At 39.3% G+C, this 25505-nt stretch overlaps 1 protein-coding gene across 6 annotated transcripts in view; it reads right to left on the bottom strand.

Annotated features, from left to right (window-relative positions):
* The window catches only part of CACNA2D1 (calcium voltage-gated channel auxiliary subunit alpha2delta 1), a 508596-nt gene extending 483329 nt beyond the window's left edge, over positions 1 to 25267 (bottom strand). For 2 of the 6 annotated variants that reach the window (XM_058725258.1, XM_058725265.1), the window contains exon 1: positions 24367 to 25265. In XM_058725258.1, the coding sequence (XP_058581241.1) occupies positions 24367 to 24461 (95 nt within the window). In that variant the 5' untranslated portion in view covers positions 24462 to 25265. Of the gene's footprint in view, positions 1 to 24366 lie in introns of all 6 variants that reach the window. The other 4 variants (XM_058725259.1, XM_058725262.1, XM_058725264.1 and 1 more) reach the window with 3 other exon arrangements.
* Between the last annotated feature and the right edge of the window lie 238 nt (positions 25268 to 25505).

The raw sequence follows: 25505 nt of genomic DNA, 5'->3' as shown, positions 1-25505 counted from the left end.
AGTCAGGTAGGTTATGTATGAGTCTTCCCCAACACATAGATTCTGTAGGACTGTGCTTCATATGACTGGGATGTTTTGTTTTGTTGGGTTTTTTTTGTTTGTTTTTAGCTTAAATATACTGCATCTTCTCTTTGGGAATATCAGGTTTCTAAATCTAGATTTTTTTATCAGAGGAAAACTATCCAGAAGAAAAGCAAAACGGATGGGTGAGTATATGTAGGGTCTGGGCACACGTACCCAGTAAAAGATCATTTGTCTGGAAGCATAAATTTAGAAAACATTTATAACTAAATGTTCTAAAGGAATTATTTTGAATCACGCTCTGTTTGAAATGAAACTCTTGCGGCGATTGTGGCATAGGATGACAAGTATACATCAGGCCTTAAATAATTGAATGCAATGTCAGGAATATCCCTACAGAGCAGCTCAGTGTGATGGTGTCTGCATGAGTATATGGCAGCTACCACAACAAAGTGTCACAAACTGGGTGGCCTAGAACAACAGAAATATACTGTATCACAGTCTGGGGACTAGATCTACAAGATCAAGGAGTAAGCAGGGCCATATTCTCTTTGAAGGTGGTAGGCCTCTCTTCCAGCTTCTGGTAGTTCCTTGGCCTGTAGTAGCACCACGTCAATCTTCAAGGGGCTCTCTCCCTCTGTGTGTACTGGGGTGTACATTTTCCCCTTTTACAAGGATATCTGTCATACTGGATTAGGCCACCCTCCCAGTATGACATAATCCTAACTAATGACATCTGCAAAGATCCTGTATCTAAGTGAGGTCTCATTCTGAGATTATGGGAGGTCAAACTTCAACACATGAATTTGGGGCAAATATAAGTCAACCAATGATAGCATCTCATGAAGGAATTTAAAAGCAGTCTCACAGGTAATGCATAAATTAGGATTATTCCTTACATTAATGATTTGCAAAGCTTGTCAATTCATAGCTGTTTAAAAACTTTAAACTGCTACTAATGAATAAATAGTAAATATCTCATTTCTTCATGTTTTTAAAGGAAAAAATGCATCTAGGACATGAAGAAGCTAGACCAAGTGCTTCTTGATCAGTGTGTATTTTAGACCATATCTACAATCCAGACATATGTTTAGAAGTTTATATATACTCAAATATCTCTGCTATATATCACATTTTTACAATATTAATATATATTTTAGATTTCCTAATGATGACACCATAAATGGGATCACACACTAAGGCCTACTGGTGAAATAGCCCGAGCACAGGGTATCCACATAATTTGCTATCTAAAACTGGACTTCTGAGAGTGAAAAGGCATTATTAACAATTAGGCTGGACAATACGCAGAAACCAAAACAGTCCAAATCAAACCCAACACGAGGATAAACAAAAGGAATAGCTGAGCCGAAGCAAAATGCTGGAAGGCATAGAACAGGTTTCACCATATTTGTCTGCAGTACAGAAAAGGAAAGGTGTGATTATTTTGCTCATGTATGCATAATGAGTACTCCCAAAAAAGGGAGAAAAATATGTGGAAATGTAGTAGGTTTTCCATATAGTGGGAGGACAATATATTTTTATTTTTGTTAATAAAATGACATGTACAAGAGAGGTATCTTAGGACAATATGAAAAGGAGATATTCATCACAAAAAATGGGTCTTTCTAGCCTCTGCTAAGTCAACGAGTAGAATGGATCTGGAGTACTTTAAGAGCCCCACATAAGCCAATCACATTAAAGAGGTAAAATACTGTATTATTTCTTTGAAGTCAGAAGAAAAAGAAGCAAAGAAATTACTTTTTGACCAAATCAAGGGAAAAGATTATCTTGGACCATTCTGGGTTTCCGTTTTCTCTCATGTAATAGCATTCCCTCCTCACCAATGTAGACAGCGCTCACTGGGATTACTGTTTCGATGCTATACCACTTTGTGTTGTCACTCTTGAAAGTGCACTGGCCTAAAAGAGAAAAAGCCTGCATGTAGCTGTTCTCCACTTACAGAAGTAGATGAGCAGAAACACCTGGTATTCTTTTCATACTCATCAGGTTATTTTTGGTATGTGATCAGGCCAGCCCTATACAATTTCAAAGCCACGTACAAGAGAGAACACTATACGATACACCTACAATGAAGTTGAGTAGTACTGTGAGTTTGTCCCAATAGTGTTCTTATTGTTTTTGGGTCTCTGTTAATTGTTCCCCTCTGAAAAAAAATGGAGCACTTTCAGCCAAGAAAACCTTCATTAGTTTTCTAAGCATCTTTCCCAGGTGAAACAAATACCCCTAACAAGAGTGTGTGTGTCCATGTTAATTACAGTTTGCCCACAGGCCACCCTGGCAACTGTCCAGAATTTCTGGTATCTACAAAGCATTTTATGCAGTGTGCACAAGGACAGGATGGATTGTCTCATTTCCGCTCCAAACCCAGCAGGAAAGAGCAGACACCAGCACGATTCTGGTAAAGACATGTTTCATTGGAACATTTTCCTTCAGGAAATTCACAGATCTCCAGGAACAGGGGAATTATACCCCTGTACATTTGACTATATGTTAAATAATTACACTTCCTGCTTCACCAAAAACTAAATTTAACAGCTTAATTCAGAAAATACTTTGAACTAGCCAATTTACCTCTTTTAATAGCATACTTATTATCAGGGATTAATGAATAAAACTCACTGATGTGACAAACATTAGCAAAATGCAAACACCACATAAGCATTGTGAAACTGAGCCAGAAATAGACAGCATTGGCAACAGGAATACATTTCATGGGCCAATTTATTGTGCAGATTTCACTTTGATCAATGGTTCTCAACCAGGGGTGATCCTGCACCTCAGGAGACATTTCACAATGTCTGGAGACATTTTTTTTATTGTCATGACTTGGGGACAGGTTGCTACTGGCTTCTAAGAGATAGAGACCAAAGATGCTGCTAAACATCCTACAATACACAGGACAAGCCCTCATTATAAAGAATGGTCTGGTCCAAAATGTCAATAATGCCAAGCTGGAGAAATGGATCCTTAAATTGTGTGGAAAAATTAGTGGTTTGGTTATAAATTCCACATCGTAATGCTATCTTTCCTAAGTGCCCATTAATAGACATTAATAGTCATTTTCCGTCAGATTTCTCTGATTTGATTTTTCTAACGTGTCAATATTATATATTATTACCAAAGAGTAAAAATTATGAAATATAAACAAATATTACAACATTAAAATAAAACAATATAGCCTTTATCGTGCTGTATCTGAATTTAGGAGCAACCAAAGATTGGTAAGAAATATATATGATTTAAAGCTGTATTGCCTGTAATATTAAGAATTCCAAAAATCCCCTTCCAGTTTTCATCCTATTATCAACTTGTGATTTTGTTTTCTTTTCAAGATAAAACATTGCTTTTAACCTACCACATCTTGGAGGCCAGAAACAGAATCGCTCTCACTGTCAGATAAAAGCATGAGAAAAGTATTCAGAAATGTACCTAAGTGGATATAAAGAGAAACTCCAGTTCTGTCTCTTAAAAAATGCTGGACTATCTTCTTTGTAAAACATTACAAAGAATACCCTGCTTTAAGTGTTTTGAGGTCCTTGTTTCCTTATTTTAAACAACAATTTTGCAGAGTATTTGCCTTTGATAAGTTTGTATTATGTTTTATGTGGAGTCACTTTTCAACCTTCAATTCAGAACGACAAAAAATAGAAATATCAGAGCAAAGAAGAAATCAAACCAAACTTTCCTCTAATGTTAGTTGTATCACTAAGTTTATAACTCAATTATTTTTTACAATTCTTTAAGTGCACGTCCTTGAAAACACCTTTGTCCTTCTCATACTAATGGTCTGCCCTTCTTAACCTACTACACTGGTATTCTACTACCTGTAATTTGATAAAATTGCACTCTTAATTATTATAATATCACATATATCCACAGTTCTTTACTGGTCATGCTCAGTTTATTTGCACTGCATATATGCCACTAACAGCTATCAAAAGTGATGATTTCTTTATAGTAATATCTGATATTTAAGAGAAGGAATCTGAAGTCAGACAGAAAACCCTAAAAACCCATTCTTTCAAAACTTGTTCCTTGACTCTATGCCAGGACATTGGTAAGCACACTTCAGAAGCAGATAGTCTAGACATTCCTCTTCTGACATAATGTTTGGCAGTTTCATTACAAGGTGGAAGAGAACTACAGGAAAATCCTCTCTTTAAACATATGGTCTGCATTGGGGTGCCTGGGGACTTCAGTTGGTTGAGAGTCTAACTCTTGATTTTCACTCATGTCATGATCCCAGGGGCGTGGAATAGAGCCCCAAGTCGGGCTCCACACTGAGTAAGGAGCCTGCTTAAGATTAAGATTCTCTCTCTTGCTCTCTCTTTCTATCCCTCTCCCCAGGTTCTGAATGCTCTCTCTCTCTGTCTATATATACACACACACACACACACACACACACACACATATATATATAGTCTGGATTTATATGGCCGACACACTAGAGATTTATCTGTGTTAATGAACTCTTTTCAAATGATATCTCCAGAAAGACTCTGTTGTCAATGGTTTGGGAAAGAAAAATTCCTTTGAGGTTTTGTTTTGTTTTTAAGAGAGTGGGAGGTTTCAAATCATGGATGGAACATAAAAGCAAGAATTTGATCAACCAAGGAAAAGCTTGTGGACACTTGATCTATCAAGAAAAGAATAGGGGCGCCTGGGTGGCGCAGTCGGTTGGGCGTCCGACTTCAGCCAGGTCACGATCTCGCGGTCCGTGAGTTCGAGCCCCGCGTCGGGCTCCGGGCTGACGGCTCGGAGCCTGGAGCCTGTTTCCGATTCTGTGTCTCCCTCTCTCTCTGCCCCTCCCCCGTTCATGCTCTGTCTCTCTCTGTCCCAAAAATAAATTAAAAAATGTTAAAAAAAAAAAAAAAAAGAAAAGAATAAATATTGTGACACAAGTAGAGAGAAAGTAGACCTAAAACCTAAAGGCAGTAGACCTAAAACCACATTTAACAGTTAGTGACTGCCTCCTACACTACTAAATATAATGCCCATGTCACTTCTATAGTGCTCACAGGCAAGTAGGACTGTTCAGAATTAATCAGATCAGGTAAGCATAAATGTGCCTTAATTCACAATCTAATTTAAAATGAAGATGGTCAAGAAGGAGAAAGAATAACCCAAAGACTTTCATTTCAGAACCATCTAAGATTAATGGAATAATCTCATAATTCTGAAATAATACCTTGGCTTCATAAAAATTACATGATGCAGCAAAGGTTTTTGGTGCCTTATCCATACATAAGCTTTAAACATATTTTCCCTTCCTACTCTTTCATGTAGTTCTAAGAAAAAGGCCTCACCAACCCCTAACCAAAGATGCTCACAAAGAAAATAATACTTTTAGATGTGATACTTATAAGACCTATGGTTCTAAATTCTCACCCACATTTTCAGCCAAATTACAAATGCATTAAATGAAAACATTCATGTATGAGGGTCATCTTGTCCAGATGTTTTAAATGATGTGCACATAAGACATAACAGTAGTTAATATTTCTGTAATAATTAAATGTAATGGTGATCAAGTGTTGGACAATTTCCATTGGTAAGAGTTCTGCATGTTTCTTACAATCATGGTCTTTGTAATGCTAAATTACCCATTCTCTTTCTTGAAGGTTATTTTCACACTACATAGAAACAGCCACAAATTTTAGTGTAAGACCCATGAAGTTATGTTATAAGGGAATTTACCAATAAGGTATTTGTGTGTGTGTGTGTGTGTGTGTGAGAGAGAGAGAGAGAGAGAGAGAGAGAGAGAGAGCGAGAGAGAGAGAGAGCGAGAGAGAGAGAGCGAGAGCGCTTATCCTGAAAATCACTTAGAAGGGATAGCTACTCTGCGAGTTACAGCAAGAGTTTGTCTAGCGCTGTCAATATTGGCACTGTTATTGGCTTGCTATCCTACCTATTAGTTGGGAGATGCAGCATCTTTATAAAAAGAGCTGTTGAATTCAATTAGTTTTAAGTGACCCACAAAAGGATTGAATGAGGACCCCTCGAGAGATTCTTAAAATATATAATTCTGTTTTTTAGGAAACAACTTTATCTCAAAGGTCGGGAAAACTATAAAAGTGCTTGAGACAACTGTTGAGAATTAAGTGCACAGTGCTAGATTTTACTCAGAAGAGATTGCATAGAGGGGAGCCTGGTGGCTCAGTCGGTTAAGTGACCAACTTCAGCTCAGGTCATGGGTTGGTGGTTTGAGCCCCACGTCAGGCTCTGTGCTGACAGCTCAGAGCCTGGAGCCTGCTTCAGATTCTGGGCCATCCTTTCTCTCGTCTCCTCTCCTGCTCACACTCTATCTCTCTCTCTCAAAATAAATAACATTTAAAAAATTGTTTTTAATAACTTAATGTGAAAATCTATATTTTAATGCCATTTTTAAACTGAAAACAGCAATTTAGTTACCTCAAATAGCTAAACGAATTAAACCAGTGTTCCTCAGATCGTGCTCTGCAGATCAGCTCAAGGAAAAGCATAGAAACAGAGTGTTTAGACACTTTTTCAACAGTTTAAAAAAGTAATGTTATGACTATTGAACCTAATTATTTAAAAACAAAATTCATATCTTTTTAAATTCCATTTTTCCATTCACTGATTTTCATTGTGTTCTACAAAGTACATATTTTCAATGGACACGAAATTTAGGAAAAAAAAAAACAAAACCTCTATTCCTTTTGCATAGGTAGTGCAAAAAGCACCGCATTAGACAATTACTCTGGCCAGAATCCCCTGATGTCAGCAAATTAATTACTGCTAAAGGTATAACAAGGGAAATCCTGAACCAATCAGGCCATCAGCAGCACTGCCAAACTGAAATGACCAGGTATAGGGAGGGCAGAGCAAGAGAGCACCTGTTTGCAGAATAGAGGGGCCCCTTTTTAAAGTTAAATTTACCAAGTACCCAGTAGTTAGTTATTGTGAAGAAGCATCTTATGATCATCTTCTCTTTAAAAAGAGAAGACATAGCTATTCACCTAAATCAGTTCACGGAAGAGGAGAAATTTTTTATGGATGCTTTCCGTTACAATGTACACTTCTGCATTAATACTTGATAACTGGGGCATTAGTTAGAAATGCTACTCTTCCATATCAAGATGTATTTAAAAAAAGAAATGCTGGGGCTCCTGGGTTCCTAAGTCAGTTAAGTGTCCAACCCTTGATTTCAGTTTAGGTCATGACCTCACAGTTTGTGAGTTCGAACCCCACATCTCGAATGGGATTCTGTCTCTCTCTCTCTCTCTCTCTCTGTCCCTCCCCTGCTTGCTTTCTCTCTCGAAATAAATAAAAATAAAAACCTAAAAAAAATGCTCATTAGGATTTTAGAAAATCACCTAGTTTATACAGGCCAGGAAATGCAAGTAATTTTAGGAGATTTAAGATATCATGAAGTAGAAACCTTAACTTGGAAATAACTTAAGCCTTTATATTTCAAAAGAATTGTCTTATAATTTTTCCACACATTTGTTGACGATTTTGTGTAAATCGGCTTCAACCATAGCAGAGAGAAATCTTTTCTTTGTAGAGGGTGAAGAGTTCAGCTAACACCAGTAATGAGTTGTTAGTGAGCTATTGGAATTTAGTCTCCTTACAGGATGGATCAGAACCAAAGTGGCAAAGCACAGGGTGCCTGGCAGCAAAAGGACGATAGGTCATCTGACTCAGCATTTCCACTGTTGGTGAACATCTACAGCTGGAGAAGAACGAGTATCCTATTTTCTGGTTGTTGGTGTGATAGTAAAACTTGTGGAAGAAAGGATTCTCTGTCGGCTTGCACAGATCATCTGTGCTCCTGCAGCGGGGGTTGGGCATGCCATCAAAAAGGGATGTCACTCCCATGACTAGGTTGTCCCATGGCAAAGGCAAAGGGGTTCTGTAGATGCAGGTAAGCTCCCAAACCACTTGATTCTGAGTTAATCAAAAGAGCGATGAGCATGGGTGTTGTATTCAATCAGGTGAAAGTCCTTCGGAAAGACTGGGCTCCTTTCTGAATAGATTTTCCCGCTGGCCTTGAAAAAGTAAACCACCCTATTCAGGACCTGCAGGGTCCTCATGGAAGTGATGTGCACGTGGCCTCTAGGAGCTGAGAACAAATGGAAGGAGGGAGGAGGTATTCCTAGAACCACAAAGAAGTGTGGACAACTACATAAGTTTAAAAGAGTAAGAGAAAGTAGCCCAAGAAGGGAAAGCAGACCAGTCAACACCTACTGCAGCCTTGTGGTGCCCCGAGCCACAGCTAGACTCCTCACCGTGGAAACTATGAGAAAAAATACACTGTTTTAAACCACTGGGTTTGTGGTAATATATTATGCAGTATTAGAAATACCAAACTAGGGGCGCCTGGGTGGCTCAGTCGGTTGAGCGTCCGACTTCAGCTCAGGTCACGATCTCGCGATCTCGCGGTCCGTGGGTTCGAGCCCCGCATCGGGCTCTGGGCTGACGGCTCGGAGCCTGGAGCCTGCTTCCGGTTCTGTGTCTCCCTCTCTCTCTGCCCCTCCCCCGTTCATGCTCTGTCTCTCTCTGTCTCAAAAATAAATAAAACGTTAAAAAATAAAAATAGAAAAAAAAAGAAATACCAAAGTAAGTCAATAAATGAATCTAGACTAGTAAATTCTAAACAAGGGGCTCATGTTATCTACCATCTTCATATAAAATGCCTTTGGGAAGACTGCTTTCATTCACTGCACTTTAAATCGGTAGACAGTACTCAATCTTTTTTATATCATGTGATTTCGAATCTTCTTTGCATAAATGCCGAGAATTTAGGAATATCCTGATTTCTCTCATTTAATCACACAATTACGTCAGGAGGAACGCAAGCCAACTGGGCACAAGGGAAAGCCACACCGTATGTGATTCTGCACATGCATCTCTAAACTTTAAGATGGGTGATAAGCTCTAATAAAATTCTTCTCGAAAAATTAGAATGGAGGGGAGCCTGGATGGCTCAGTTGGTTAAGCGTCTGACTTTTGGTTTCGGCTCAGGTCATGATCTCTCAGTTCATGAGTTTGAGCCCCATATAGGGCTCTGTGCTAACAGCGCAGGGCTTGCTTGGGATTCTCTGTCTCCCTCTCTCTCTCTCTGCCCCTCCCACACTCTTTCTGACTCTGTCTCTCTCAAAATGAATAAACTTTTAAAAAGAAGAAAAATTAGAATTGATATTTTAAGCAGTATAATTGATTCACACTGTTTTTTAAAAACACTGGATAGTATTAATTTATCCCTCACGGTAAGATATGATGTATTTATTGCTAGTCTTAAAAAAAGGGGTGGAGGGGACATGGGTGCCTGAATGGCTCATTTTGTTAAGTGTCAGACTCATTTCGGCTCAGGTCAAGATCTCACGGTTCATGAGCTGCAGCCCCACGTAGGGCTCTGCACTGACAGCACAGAACTTGCATGGGATTTTCTCTCTCTCTCTCTCTCTCTCTCTCTCTCTCTCTCTCCCCCTCCCCTGATCACACTCTCTCTCTCACTCTCTCAAAACAAATAAACGTTTTTTTTTTAAAAAAGGTGGGGCACCATTCTATGCTATACATAGTATCACAATCATTGAGGATACAGTTTTAGAGTTGCCAGCTTCAGATAACTTTTAACAATTACAAGAAACATATTATCCACAGGGAACATCTAGTATTTATTCCACAAAGCAAAAGCATCAAGTGACAATGAGACATTATTCTTCTGTACATAAGGATGCTACGTCCCTGATTTCATTATACATTTCTTAAGTGCAATTCAAGGGTAGCACAGAGTACTAAAAAGGGCAGAAAACATCAAACTTGACCATTTTTGATTTCAGAAAGATTAACAGAAACGAAACTGAAATAGAAGGGGTAGGAGGTGGGACCTTTTCCAAAGCATACCCACATGCACTGGAGTACTCAAGTCCCAGGAAAAATCTAGTTTATGTTCAACAGACACACTAATACCACGTCGTTAGGTAACAGTTGGGTGCTGAGCAACTAGATGTTAGAAGGTGTGAAAGCCACGTATTCTTCAGGTCCCATATCGTTTGTGATGGAAACAAACAGGAACCCAAGTCACCTGATCCACAAAATTCTCCTGCTTCTAATCACGTATTTATTTGGTACTTTCTATGTGCCACTGCTTTACATGAATTAACATTCTTTTAAGTTTATTTATTTTGAGAAAGCGTGAGTGGGGTAGGGGCAGAGAGAGAGGGAGACTGTCAGCGTGGGGAGCCTGATGCAGGGCTTGAACTCATAAAACCGTGAGATCATGACCTGAGCTGAAACCAAGAGTCGGATGCTTAACCAACTGAGCCACCCAGGCGCATTCTTAACTCTCACAACCTTATGAGGTTTTACCAACCATTCAAGCTACCCCGGCAATAACTGGAGAGCTGAGCTTAGGGCCCACACTTTTAACCAACCAGGCAAGTTCCTGAGAGAATTAAGCCTAATGTTCAAAAGCATCCATTCTTTAAAAAGTAACTTCTCTATGCTTCTAGAATGGTACTAGTTACGGACCACTTTTGAAAGAACTGAAAAATAGTCTCCCAGGTCGTTATCTGTGTTCTGTGGTTCAGATGAAGAAGACTGGTTAGAAAGGCTGCAACCACACCCCAGATGAGCACTTTTTACAGCTTTGAGTACTTGGTAGTGGCATATAAGAATGTGTACTTGATGATGAATCCAACACCCAAGTCCATTTAAAAGACAGGAGACCTGAGTGTCTTAGTAGCAATCTGTTCTAATTTAGTCGAGAGGGTACGGTCCCAAGTGGCAGCTGATGTAGCCGAGCATCTCTTCCAGTGACGTAAACCCAACTTCAGACAATAACCATGACATACAGCATAAAAAAAAAACCTTAAACCCAAGCTCAGAACACTGAACAAGGTCTGGTGTGTTACATTTTTTACTTAGTCCTCTCTTTTGATTGCCTGTTCCAGAGAAGACTTTCTCCCAATGTTCTAATCTGTTTAACATGCACACAGTAAGAGACTATTTAGAAAAATTAAGTAATTCCTAATACAGTCCAAAGACAGCCCTAGGAGTGGATTAAAACTGGGAGAAAGACCTCAACTTCTACTGGTTTCATGGTAAATAGAATGAGAGAAGCTAATAGTCTCCACCCTTTGTTCAACAAATTCAGTGGGACATACACATACCAGGACTTGATGGCCTCTCATTTAAGCCTCATAATCTCCCCCACAAGGTATGGAACGTGACTGCTCTTCTAGAGAGGGTAAAACTACAACTCAGGGAGATTAACTTCCCACGGTTACACGGGCTCTATCAGAGGCAGGGTTTAACCTTCACATTACCTGACTCAAAACGCTGATTCTTTCAACCATACCCGAAGGCCTACCTTGAGTTCTAGAAACTTCCAGAAGACACTAGTCTGGTTCTGGCTTTTCTTGAATGGCTACCAAATGCTTCCTAGCAACTTTTGGAGGCCAGTCGTGCAATATGGAATCATTGGGGGTGATTTGATGGGAGAGTTGGAAGATGAAAAAAAGTGTGATCACAGGACTCAAAGCCAACAAAAAATTAAAATTATAGTCAGCAAGTATACATCCCATCCCATCCATTTTGATGTTCCAATTATTCCTAATGAAATTTGCAATCCTTCATATGTATGATAGCACTGCTGGACACTACAAAGCATTTTCAGGTTTTATAACATCTTCTAAATATATATTCTACACGCATGTAACACATCTGAATCCCTATGTGTATTCTACTGTTTTATTATTTCCACTTCATATAAGTCATTACATTCCTATTATATACAATGTTCATATATACTAATGTTACATACTTATGTTTATGTTTACATAGAATGCATAAAATATGTAATATTACATATTATCTTATGTTTACACTGTTACATATGTAATAAATATAAACATCATATATAATGTTATATGCATCATATTTATATATGCCATATAAATATGATTCCCTGCAATTAGGGTGGGGATGCAGAAGAAAACAGGGAAAAAAGAAAAAAGGAAAAAAAACAGATTTTGAGTGGCATATTGGTCTCAGGTTTTAGATCCCTCTGCATATTATAAAAACGGAATCCCAGGGGCTACTCTGCTTCACTTATAGAAAAAACCAGAAGGGGTAGGACCAAATCCAAGGCTTGCAACCCTCAAAGCACCCCTCTGTCATGGTCATTTACACCCAGGGACTCAGCTGGCTTTTAGACACCACACAGACAGATTGTGTCACATCTGATCATTTAAGGAGATGAATGACCTCATCTAATTACCATACATGGTTTGCTCTGTGATGAGTTACCATTCCCCTAAGCTGATTTATTACCATAGAGTATTAATATAAATTTTAAACAATTATTCACCAGCAGACTTAACACCATGTATCAATCCCCTGGGCCCCGAGCTACACATGCACAATACCATTTTACCTCATGAAAATTAATTCTGTTTTCTACATTTATATCAACAGGACAATCAGGTGTTTTGAAAGACAACCAAGCCTTCTACATGTTTAATTTAGAGCAATCTGCACACCCTCCATTGTGCCCATCCTCCTGAGGCTTCCCATGGCCCATTTGCCTGTCCCCTAACATTTTCACAGAGGCATATTTAGTCAATTCTAATATAATGTCAAGGCAATGAAGGGTTTGGTATTTTTAAAGTGACAAACATCATAAGAATTTTACACATTCCTTTCTGTGGCAAATGTCAAGATGACTGCCATGACGAAGCAGGTTCCTGGTGCTTGAAAGCACGCTGCTTCAATGGTATCACCAAGTTGTACTCATGAGTCACGTTATTAACGCCTAGCTTCACCTAAAACATCCCTTTCCTCCAGGAATCGATTAAACATGGGCAGGAGTAATTTTATTTAGGTGTTCAATATCTCACCACACAAGATAAGAGTTTGTGATACGCTGACCTCCCTTTACACTGCAAAGGGAAGGGGTGGCGTTAAATGAGTCCAACTAATCATCAGTTGGATGAGTCAAATGAAAATTGGCCTTTTCCAGGATGCTCTTGGCAGATTTGGACTGACTTCTGTGTTGGTTGCTAAAAATGCAACTGGTCTCGATTTTACTATTCTGTGCTCACCCAATTTGTAGGGATGTCTGGAATCATTTCTATAAACATTAAGGACACACGGCTTTATTAACTTTCCAATATTCTGTCTTGAAGCTGAAAACTCACATCTTTGTTTGAAAATGAGAGGTTATCAGCAAAGAGATGACTTTTAAAAATAGATTCAACCTCCTGTGGCACGCTTCTCATACAACAGGTGCTGGCTGAAATGTCAAGATAAAACACATCAAATCCTCTACGGTTCTGCTGTCTTCACGGTCCCTTTTAGGACACAGGTTGTGTCCTTGACCCAGAGACAGAACACTTCATTCCCTCTACTCTTTTCATCTCCTGTTTATGATTAAAGGCTACACAAGTTTTAGGAAGAGACATTTCTAAGGCCTGCTAAGCAATTCCTCTTCCCATTCATTTCAGGCTTTTCTAATGGCCCGAGTGATATATTAGCACAATAATCTAGCTCGCTAAACCTTAGTCATCAATTCATGATCTCTTGAAGGCAGAAAAATCACATGTGGTACAAATAATAAAGCCTGCCCATTAAACAGTCCTTCAGAGATCCCCAAGCATCCTCTCCTTTGATCCTCATAATATAACACTGTGATTCAGGATTAAGTTAATATTATCCTTGTTCTGCAGATGGAGAAACTGAAACTGAGAGTTAGTTTTGCTCTGCTTTACAATGGCTCCTCTTTCCACTGGACCTCACTGCTGGAATGTGCAGCCATCCACAAGTGGACCAGGGCGGATGCTAACATACCAAAGCTCCTGCCGTAAAATGGCAGCAAACTACAGCAGGTAAGTGTAAGACGCTGTATCAAGCCAGGTGGGATCTAATTTTAGCTCCTAAGAAAACTCAGAAACATTCTTCATACTCTAAGTTTCACTTTCCTCATCTGCAAAACAGGGAAGATACTAATACTTATCTTAAGGGACTGGCTTGAAAGGTGGATCGCTTAAAAAACATGCAGTGTTGGGGCACCTGGGTGGCTCAGTCGGTTAAGTGTCTGACTTCGGCTCAGGTCATGATCTCGCGGTCTGTGAGTTCGAGCCCCGTGTCGGGCTCTGTGCTGACAGCTCAGAGCCTGGAGCCTGTTTCAGATTCTCTGTCTCCCTCTCTCTCTGCCCCTCCCCTGTTCACGTGCTGTCTCTCTCTGTCTCAAAAATAAATAAACGTTAAAAAAAATTTTTTTTTAATAAAAAAATAAAAAAATAAAAAAAAAAACCATGCAGTGTTACTTTACAGTGTTTGGCATATGGAAGAAGCTCAAAATGATCAGGAAGCAATATTACAATGACTAGAAGATAGTTGGCAGTAATTAGTGCCCAGACATTCTGCAGGAAGAGACATCAAAATTAGCTTAAATACAGTGTGAATACCTATGGGAGAGAAAAAAGGGCAAAGTCACAAAAGGGAAATAAATAGCCCATTCTTCTCATCTGATTCTTCTCATCTCTTGTTACAAACCACAAGAGTGGTTTTTCCACACCGAGCTGGGACCAATGAGATCAAGACTGATTCTTAGATCCAGTGGCACCTGCGATCCTCTCCATTCATTCAGTCATATTGGAAACTCAGGGAACCACTGTGATGGCAGCTGCCCCAGTGATTTCCAGACCTTTAGGAGACATGACATGCCTCTGTAAGGGGTGACCAGGGACAGGCTTTGCAGGAATATCCTGTCAGTGCTTTGTTATCCTATCACAGTCATTATTTTGTTTTCTCAAAAACGATCTGCCGCAATTCAAATTTCTGCCCCATGCTTAAGACTAGACACAGTAAACGCACCCCAATATGCCAAGTAACAAATATATAATGCTAAATTGGCAAAAGAACTATTTGCTTTTTTTCCCCTTTTCACTGATATCTGTCATCTTTCTACCGTAAACAAATGCACATATTAAAACCACAAAACCACACAGACCTTCAACATAATCTCTCCAAAACAAGGTAGAAGAAAAAGACAAAAGGGAGCCAAATGTTGCTGTGTCCCAAGGGACTCTAGTGGGGAACTGGAGTCTTGTCACTATGAAATAAAGAAAAACACTAGTTGGTGCATCTCAAAATTTGGACATTACTGATGTGTATGTATTACATTTCTGAATCATGTCATTCCTTCTTGAGAATGGAATCTATAATTTGGAACACTTCTCCAAAAACATCTCCAGCAAATTAAAAGTGTGTCTATCCAATATTCCAACCATCTGCTCTAATTCTCAAGGCTGTTTCATATTTCAGAAGTTACTTTGTAAGACATTGTTTTTCCTCTTGATCCCTTCCTCACCTGCCTCTGTCAGAACATTCACGCATCAGTCATGGCCTCTCTCATCTCTCATCTGCGCCATTTGGCCTTCTCCCTCTGATAAACCCAACCCTCCTGTCTGGTAACACTTATTTGGTCGTGTCTACAACCTTCCCCACCCTCCAGGAGCCTTTTTCTAAAAACTGTCTGTTTCCTGTCAATGACGACTTAAAGAAAACCAGAGACTGGAATGAGAGGTGATCCTGACGGCAGCCCCACCCCTTTTGGCAGTTGTTGGTACATCCTTGACCTTAACTCCCATGATTAATCATCCAGCCACTACCATTGAAAAACATTTCCTCTTTTGATCTAGCATAGTCCTATGGGTTTCTGCTATGTACAGTCCCAAATGACCTAATAAAACTCCTAATACTGTAAAGAAAAGAATGCCAACTCCCTTAAACTTTCTTTTCTAAACTGCCTATATCTCTCTTTTGTCACATTGCCATTCCTTGAAATAATAATCTGCACTTGATGTTCTATCCTCACCTGCTACCAACTCCTCAAGGCACTGAAACCATGCTTCTGTCTGCAATTATCTACTGGAACTGTTCTTATTTTATCCAAAGCCCCTACAGATACGTATTTCTAATCACTTAATAGTCTACAGAGACACTGAAAACTCAAAATGTCCAACAGTGAAACGATTACCTTCATTCACCCCCAACATTCGTCCCGTGTTCTCTAGTCTACAAAGTTCACTGTAGCATGATCTACCCGATAGAGATCTTAGAATGATCTCTGACTTAGCTCTTCCTGATTCCCCAAATCCCACAGCACCTGAAATTTTACTTCTCGATCAGGTTTCACGTCTGCTCTGCTGTCCCCTTGCCACTGATCTTTTGTGGACCCTGGGCATCTCTCACTCTGGGAATGCTGCAATGGTTTACTAAGGGCTCTCGACATCTCTGCTTTAGCTATCGGCCCTGTTGAAATAGTCATCTACAAACTGGGATTCAATTTTTTTCTTTTAATCTTTATTTATTTTTGAAAGAGAGAGAGAGAGACAGAGTGCAAGCAGGGGAGGGACACAGAGAGAGGGAGGCACAGAATACAAAGCAAGCTCCAGGCTCCAAGCTGTCAGCACAGAGCCCAACACGAGGCCTGAACTCACAAGCGGTGAGATCATGACCTGAGCCGAAGTCGGATGCCCAACCTATCGAGCCACCCAGATGGCCCTACAAACTGTGATTCAAAACATATTACTTTTATGTGTAATGCGAACAAATCTCAGCAGGAAGACCAACATTGTTTGTGAATGTAGCGCTGGGATCCCATAAACTTCCACGTTGCTGTGAACGCTGCCCATCCCCTACCTCGGGTGAGGTAGAAATAGAGCCCTGATGCAAACATCATATAACCTGGACTCAAACCAATGGCCCCATCCCAACAACATCTCTTCCCACCCAGAAGCCCTGTGCCTAATACAAAGCAGACTTTCTTCAACATGCTAGGTGCTTCTCCTTGCTCATGCTCTGACAGATCCCACAGCTTTACAGTGGGCATTGAAATGTAAATGCCTTCAATGGGGACTCCCTTCCTCAGTTTGGATGCTCACTATATAGTTCAGTGCACTACATAATTGGCACTTAATAACTACATTAACCATTAAATTACATTTGATGTTAATATCTGAAGAAAGAGATGTTTAAAAAAGAGAGTAACTTAGAAATATTTTTAAAATATAACATGTACTATGTACTTAGAGGTCAGAGGTCTTCAACGTACTAACTAGAAGCCTACCTACCTGCAAAGTTATTTCACTTCTTATAATCGAATTGAAGAAACTGACTCCTAGAATTTCTTTTTTTTTTTTTTTGATGATCAGTAAGCTTTTACTAAAGTGTTATACTTTAATGTTTCTTATCCAATTAACCATTTTCCCATGGGTTTCCTAAAAAGATAATGTTTAATTGCTTCTATCTTTTGAGATCTAGACAATTACATTGTCTTTTGTATCTAAGGTGCATGTCCATAGTATAATTATTTAGGCCTCTATAAATGAATATTACATGTGGTCAACATAATTTCTAGGATAACCACACTCACTTGGGAAATGGGCAAAAAAATGAAAATTAAAAAATAACCAATCGCCCCCTTTAGCATCCTTAATGTAAATTTGCACCATGTAAATCAGAAAGCTCCTTTGTCTGCCTCACAGACACATATGTCATTTCTCATGGCATTTTCACAACACCTTTTGATGGCTTTTCTAAAACAGATTTTCTAAGTGTGCCTAAGCCCATTTATTTTACTGAGCCATTCTTCCCTTAACCCTCAAAATAAGACATCATTAATGCCTAACCATCCCTTTACATAGCCTGACAGTAGGCACCTTAGACAGAACAATTTTATTAGCTCTTTCTCCTCTCTCCCCTAATTATCCCCCACAGTATGTGGGCAAATGTCAGAGGAAACAATTGTCTAGACTGTTTGACAAGTGTTGATCATGTATAACAGATTTATGAGCGCATCAGAATCCCTCAACAATTTTCCAATAGAGAGAAATATTTGAGAGTAAGAGAAAGTCCTCGGAAATAGCCAAAGAAGATTCACAGAAGTAGGCCCTGAGGTCTAATCACGGGTAACTTGGGAGAGAACAAACCAAAAACTCTCCATTTGATCTGGTGTTATATGCAAATAATAATAAATTATGATTAACAGTAAATGTGTAGGTGTATGAAAGAGAGACAGAGAAGCAGCAATTATCTGAATAAAAGAATACAGGAGGTTTTTTTTTTTTTCTTTTTTTTTTTTTCAGTTTGCCAGGAGACAACTATAATAAATTTTTAACAACCCAGGAAAAAAGAATTTCAAATTGACAGTAAGATTATCCCCAAATCAGAAGCATTTAAATGGACAACACCATTATTATCCATTGCCATGATTTCTAGTTTAAGTTGTTCTTCCATTTATGATATAGAATTTAAAATGTATTCTATTTTTTTAATCCAGCAGAAGCATATGGTTAAAAAAAATCAGCAGAAGCAAATGTTAAAATAACATTTAGCCAGAAATATACCGCATTCATATTCAAAGAGAACTTTAAATATTGCTTCATATGTAACAACCTGATTCTGCATTATTGAAATTAACTGTAAAAGTGTGCCAGTTTGTTAAGGCCACAGTGTCAACCTCTTCCTTGTTTATTATCTCTTTAAAATCTGTATAAATCACAATTTTAAGGGAGCAATAATATTGAATAACTACAGTAGTCATTCAATATTATTTAGATTACACAAATCTAAAAGTTTATATTTTGCAAATAATGTTTTTAAAACTGTTCACACTTATCCTTTGTTCCTAAAGCATGTCACACCAAAGGTTTAATTCGTACACATTTCTAAGTATCCCACATCTAAATGGCAAAAATAAAAATGGCTCAGTATGCAACGGCCTTTTAATAGGTGCCCAACATTTCAAGTGCAATACCTTCTTTCCCACAGTTATTTTGTTAAAAAGATGACAACAGCTTCTTGAGAATCATACTTCATTTGTTAGTCATCAATTATGTTAATAACTTGTCTCTACAGGAACTGAGCATTACAACCTGGTTTTTGTATACAATATCCCATTTGATTCTTGACAAATTATTTTGAAATGCTAGTGTTATAAAAATATTCTGAAAGAGATTCAGTCCCTAAAAACAGTTGTGGGTTGGCAGAAACTTGTTAATAAAATTGCCCTAGCGAGGCTTTTCTACCCCAGCAAACCACTTGACGAAGGTTAAAAAAATACATACGTGTGCGCACACGCATTTGTATGTATGTAATATGTGCACACACACAAAAATATTCCCTAATAAACAAAATACTATAATATAAAGTAGACAAATTATCTTGATTATGCTATGTTGATATTTTGAACCCTCACGGGAAAGGTAAAAATCGTAGTTTTCACAAAGTACTACACCATTTTTAGTTCAGTTGACATTAAAATCAATTGCCTTTTTTTTTTCAAATCTGTAAATATGACACAACCAGTTTCACGATTTTGTGCACACACACACACACACACACACACACACACACACACACACAGATAAATCACGGGTAAGCTACATAGTTAACCATCTCCATACAGTTCCAAGTTTACTGGAAAGCAACCATATGAAAGGCTTGGGAACATCTGTGGTACTAAACATAGTCCATGAAAAGACAAAGTGGCTGACACTGTGGGACACAGTGTCTGATGCACACTCCAAGCCAAGTCCGCAAATGCGGACTGGAGGTAACAGAACAGAGTTTCTACCCCACCATAAGCAGCTTAAATGCTTTTTTGAAATCCGACAACAAACAGCTCTTTTATTACAAATGATGGAAGGCTGACACATCAGTAACAACCAGATGTTACTTTTTAGAAATAATGAAACAAATTCTGATTTTTTTTTCAAACTTCTGAGTATGATTTACCTTAGAACTCTGATTATGTCTATGCCTGCAAGATAATGAAGGAAATAAACAAATCAGGTGATTTCCCTAAGATATTTTATTTTAATCATTTAAGTCTCCATTTTAAGGTTATAAATAGTTTGAAGACAGACACTAGAAAACAAGATGTGAATTGAGAAGAACAGATTGCTTTCTTGGAAATCTGTATCTCTATTAACAAATACGAAAAAGAAATTTCTGTGTATGTGTTCTATATAAGTGTACTCCAGAAAACATATCAATTTAATAATAGTTTGTTATGGGTACAATATTTTAAGTTATTTTAAAAGTTCCTAAATGCATTGTTGTTATGGGTACAATATTTTAAGTTATTTTAAAAGTTCCTAAATGCATTGCTATTTCTTATATATACTTCTAAAAGTAAATAGTAAATTTGAATACACAATTTGCATGTCTTTTTTATATTTTTGCAAAACCTTACCAGGTGTAAACCCAAAAATGAAGAGTATTTCATTAGGTTATTTTTTATCAATGTTGGAGAAAAAATAGAAAAGTATCTGTGTAGTCAGGTTTCTTTGAAGAAAAAGAGCGGTAAAATTTCTATTTTCACAATGAACAACATGCTATAGATTCTAATTTTATATACATTTATTAAGTTAAAATCAAATAGTGAAAGCTATACAAAATAATAAAGGTACATTTTATCTCCTTTTTGTAAGCCATAATAACCTTAGATTCATGTACCTTTCAAAAAAATTCTTTAGACTATATACATTACATTCTGCCTAATGCTCATTCAAATGCCAATCCAAATAGCTATACATATACCCAAATATAAACATTAAGAAACTTAACATCATGCTACTACTTACCTGAAAAATATATGTATTGTTGCATATTTTAAACATACACCTGTGGAATAATAAATGTTATCTTACGATTAAGCTTATGAGAACAAATTAAAGATCCAAGAAAGGGATTTATTAATGTTCAATGTTTTTAGGTTTTAATTTACACTTAATATTTTATCTCATATCTCATCTTAGGGCACATTTCCTTGTGCATGTAGTACGTGAACAGAAACTGTTAAGCTCACATGAAAATAATTACGTCACTTCTAACACATGAAAAAGATATGCATTCCACTGTTATGACACAAATAAAAAATTTATTTTCCATAGTCTTTAAATATATATTTGTCAAATAACAGAAAAAATATTTACATCTCAAGTATTTAAACCCCAAAGTACTATTCTCTCATGAGATATATTTTTTTTCCTGTAGATAGCTATAATTCTTTTTAATATATTTATTCTATTACACAGTTTATATTAAAAGTTTATATTAGTTTATATTAAAATCCCCATATACCAATGGGCTCTCAGCCAATTATTCTTGGCTGATTGGCATTTTGATATGACTGAGATAAAAGTTTAACATTAACAGTAGTTACACTACAGTGTTTTTCTTTAAATATGGATTTGCAAATAGATTCTAAAATAAAGAGCAACATATTTAAATTAGCATTACAATACTGGCCAAATACATATTATCCAGAGTTTTAAAATAGAAGTGTTTTCGATTATGTGCCAAGAAATTATTTCTAGAACAAGCAAGAACTCCCTCTTTGAAAACTATATCTTAAACTACCAATATAACATGTGCGTACTATAACATAAAAATGATGTGTTTTCCATTTATATATAAACCAATATACATTAGATGGTTGCTACCATATGGCATATTTATGATTCCCACTTTACTGAGACAATCATTTCCAGAAGAAAAACCTAACAGCAAAAAAAATTGCATCAAAATTCCTTTCTTGGTAGGGTTAAAAAAAAAAAAACAAAAAAAAAACAACACTTCATTATTTCAGGGTTAGGTGTTAGAACTATAACTTTAATCACATTTACTGTACTTTAATCAAGAAGAATATGCTACATGACAATATACGCTAAAGCACAAAGAAGGTATTTAGAATGATACACTATTTCCTTTTTTATTATAATAAAACTTAAGCCTTTATTATTGTAAACACTAGCTAAAAAAATTAAAAGTTTGTATTATAATTCTAACTCAAGTCCCACCCACTGAGTGCACAATTAATTTTATACTGTCTCAATGGCATGTTTCTCCTCTTAAACTACTCAAAAACTATTTACATATACCACTTTTTCTGGGAAAAGTAAAATTGTCAAAAAACAAAAGAATTTATTAATGATTTCTAGACAAACTTAGAAATAGGACTGTAATAATTTGCCTTTAGTGATACTCTAATCTTTGTACTGAGTTTTTATAAACTTGAATTTTTTCCCAACCATTTGAGATTTATCATGGTAAACATTCCATATGAATTGTTTTCTTGGAAGAAAAGCAATGGCACACCTTGATGAAATTAATACTGTACCTTTTTAAATTTCATGAAGTTTATTCAGAAATCTACCATGAAGGACAAATGTCAACTATCATTTCTCCTGTCCTTAGAAGATGGTATTTTAACTTTTCAAATGAATTACTGAAGATGCAGAAGCCTTAGAAAAACAGTGTTAATATTACCTACAGGAGACTGACTTAGCTCTACAAGGTCTTTTATTAAGCGCTTATTCCACGAAATAATTAACGTTTCACTATTTGAAAATGTCTTCAATTTCCTTTGTTACAAAATAAATTTCAAACCCTTTCAAAGAAAAGAAATTGTGGTTTCCTAATTCCTTTTTTCATCAATTATTTTCTTTCTGGTCTCCAGTGAATTTCTGACAGTAAACATTGAATTATTTTAATTTTAGGAAAACATTTTTTGTAGGTATCCTTCTCAAAAATAAGGATTTGTTCATTAATATTTTACAATGGTATGTTCAGGAATAGAAGGTTGTATTTTGTTGCACTTTAAAAAGCCATCGTTTTCCCCAATGGGTGATGGTGTATTCCCTCCGAATGAAACAAATATTGATAAATTGTCAGTTAAAAAAACAACACGTTAAAAGCATGTAAACTGAACACACTGATTCCTTTTTAAAGAGCCACTTCTTCATTTGACACAAACGCAAGGGAGTCACTTGAGTTCTAGCTTTATAGGCCAAGCTACAAAAAGAATAAAAAAAGTAAATCACTAAAAGTGTAATTGCCTACTAAGAGTGAATTATTCTGAAGCATCTTTAAAGTAATTCTTATTCTATATATTTCAAAATATCCGCTTGGAACTTCCTGCCAATTAAACTAAGACCTACAGATGGTATTTTCCTCTTCGCTTCATAACAAAAAGGATCTGCAATCATTTTTATGGAAGATTATCTAAAAAGGGACATGACTGTAAATCAGTGACGAAAAATATTAGACACTCCCCTTCTCCGGGTTAGAATGGGCATCCTTCAGATTCTTGCACCGGCACCTAATGTAATAAATACTTTAAGCTGCATCTTAAATAAGAGCTGCAGGGTTTCGACTGGTAAAGATTCACTGTTAGCATCCACCAAAAACTCCAGGATTCAGCACTCAGCCAACAAAGGACAGCAAATAATTCCCAACAGCATAAATACCGGGAAGGCTACCTTGGGCTTTGTTTTTGTTATGTAAAATGCATTAAAGTGACTCATCCATTTAAGATCACCTACTCTTAGAAGCTTTAAAGTACCTTTAAGAACCAAAATAAATGCTTTCCCAACCTGCCCCATAGGCTATTCAGCGCATTTTAAAACGTGTATATATTTTTATGAGCTACTGACTTTGCTTCTTTTTTCATACCCAAGAGAATTATTTTTCATTCCCTTCCTGCCGTGTGACTATACAGTTACCTTTAAGCGCTCTATTTCCAGAGCAGCAGCGAATTTTTTAAGTTATTTTAGAAATGTTAAAAATAAGAGAAAATTGCAGGAGACTCTGGAGACGATCGTCCCTCCCTCAAAGAATAGGTTCTATTCATTTTAAGAACAGGAAACGCTTGTCTACCGGCACTTAGATGCTTCAAATGCAGGATGAGGAGGCTGGATGGTGTGGTCCCAGGACCTGCGAGACCCCCAGGTGGACAGCACTGTCAGCTGCGTTGGGTGAGCACTCTTCGGAGGAGAATGACTGTCAAGTGTGCCCAGTAATTTGGGAACTAAACGAGTTTGGGTACCAGAGCAGCGGGAGAGCATCCCCCAGGGCCAAGTGAGGGAAGAGTTCACGCTGCCCTAGCAAGCCAGAAATTACCTATTTGTAAAACACCCACCCAAACGCAACTTGTTACCGGACTGAGTCTGATGACAGCGGGTATCTGGCTGGAAACTTTTTCGCCCCAGCACAGCTAAACTCTTTCAGTGTAGGGAATCCTTGCAGAGCTGGGCGGAGGCGCCGTGAGTCGTCGGCGGCGGACGGTTCCCGGGACAGCCCGGCCCCACCGAGGCGCCCGAGACGCCGGTTCGGCGCGCATTCCGGCGGCGAGCCGCGCGCACCTCCCACCCCGGCCTCTCCAGATCCGAGCCCGGCTCGCTCCCCACCCCCACGGGCTGAAAAGCCCCGCTGGTCGGGAACGGTTCCCGCGCCCAGCTCCCGCCGCACCCCTCGGCCCGCACTCCCGGCCCGGCGACTTACGTGACGGCCGAAGGGAACGGCTCCTCCGACGAAGGGCCGATCAGCCAAGACTGGAAAAGTGTCAGAGTCAAGGCCAGCAGGCAGCCAGCAGCCATCTTCGCGATCGAAGATCAATCCCGCCTCCCTCCCCGGCCGGGGGAAGGATTGGTGCTGGAAACCGCGGGCGGAGGACCAGGAGCACAGTCCGCCCGGACCGCGGGCGTCCGGAAGGCTGGCGCGCCCGGGGCCGGAGCGCTGACAGGCGCGGGGGGCGGCAGGGGGGAACCCCGCGCGGGGGAAGGGGCGGCGGCGGGCGGACCCACTAGCGCGCGTCTGCTGCTCCGCGCCGCGGCTGCCGCGCCTCCGCCGCCATCAAGGGCGACTTTGGAAACAGACCTGGGCGAGTCCGCCGGCGCCCGCGCGCTCTCGCTATCTCTCTCGCTCTCGGTTTCCTGCCTGATTTATTCTCCTGATTGCTGGGGAGAAGGCGAAGGCGGAGGCGGAGGCGGGGGCGGAGGAGGGGTGACGGCGCTGGGGAGGGGGTGGGGGTGGATGCAGGAATGGGGGAATGGCAGGCGGAGAGACTTGTGGCAGCGAGAGGCTCCGTCTGGCTTCTCCGGGCAAGTCAGAGGGAGGTGGCTGGGGGTGGGCAGCAGGAGGGCTGGGCGTCAGAGCAGTCGGGCGGAGACGGGCCCGGAGCAGCCCTCCATACAAGGCAGGAAGGAACTCCCAAAGTCGCCGTCGGCTTGCTCCCGCCGCCCGGCGTGAGGCGGGGGAGCGGACCCAGCCCCGCGGGGCTCCCGGGGGACAGCCAGCCGCCCAGCGGGCATCCACCGGCTGCAGAGCTCCTGCCGAGTACCGGGCTCGCGTCTTCGGGGGTTATTTTTGCACCAGCAGGCAGCGTCCCCCCAGCCCTTCTCCCGGGCGCAGAATCCACCGCCTGCCTAGGAATCGTGGAGAAGTGATGTGACAACAAATGTAGGAGGGGTTTGTATTTGCATTTTAAAGCACCAGTTTCGACTCTACCAGGTGGCACTATTTATTTGCCCTGGAGTGCCAGAGGCGAGAGCCTCTGGCATGGCTTAAATGACAGTTGTGCCAGCGGCCCCCTTGTCCAAGTAGGGCTCACCTGACGAGGACGGAGCCTCAGGGCCGGGCTG

The sequence above is a fragment of the Neofelis nebulosa genome, chromosome 4, assembly GCF_028018385.1.
Source record: "Neofelis nebulosa isolate mNeoNeb1 chromosome 4, mNeoNeb1.pri, whole genome shotgun sequence".
NCBI classification, from domain to species: Eukaryota; Metazoa; Chordata; class Mammalia; order Carnivora; family Felidae; genus Neofelis; species Neofelis nebulosa.
This window is presented reverse-complemented; position numbering and strand designations above follow the sequence as displayed.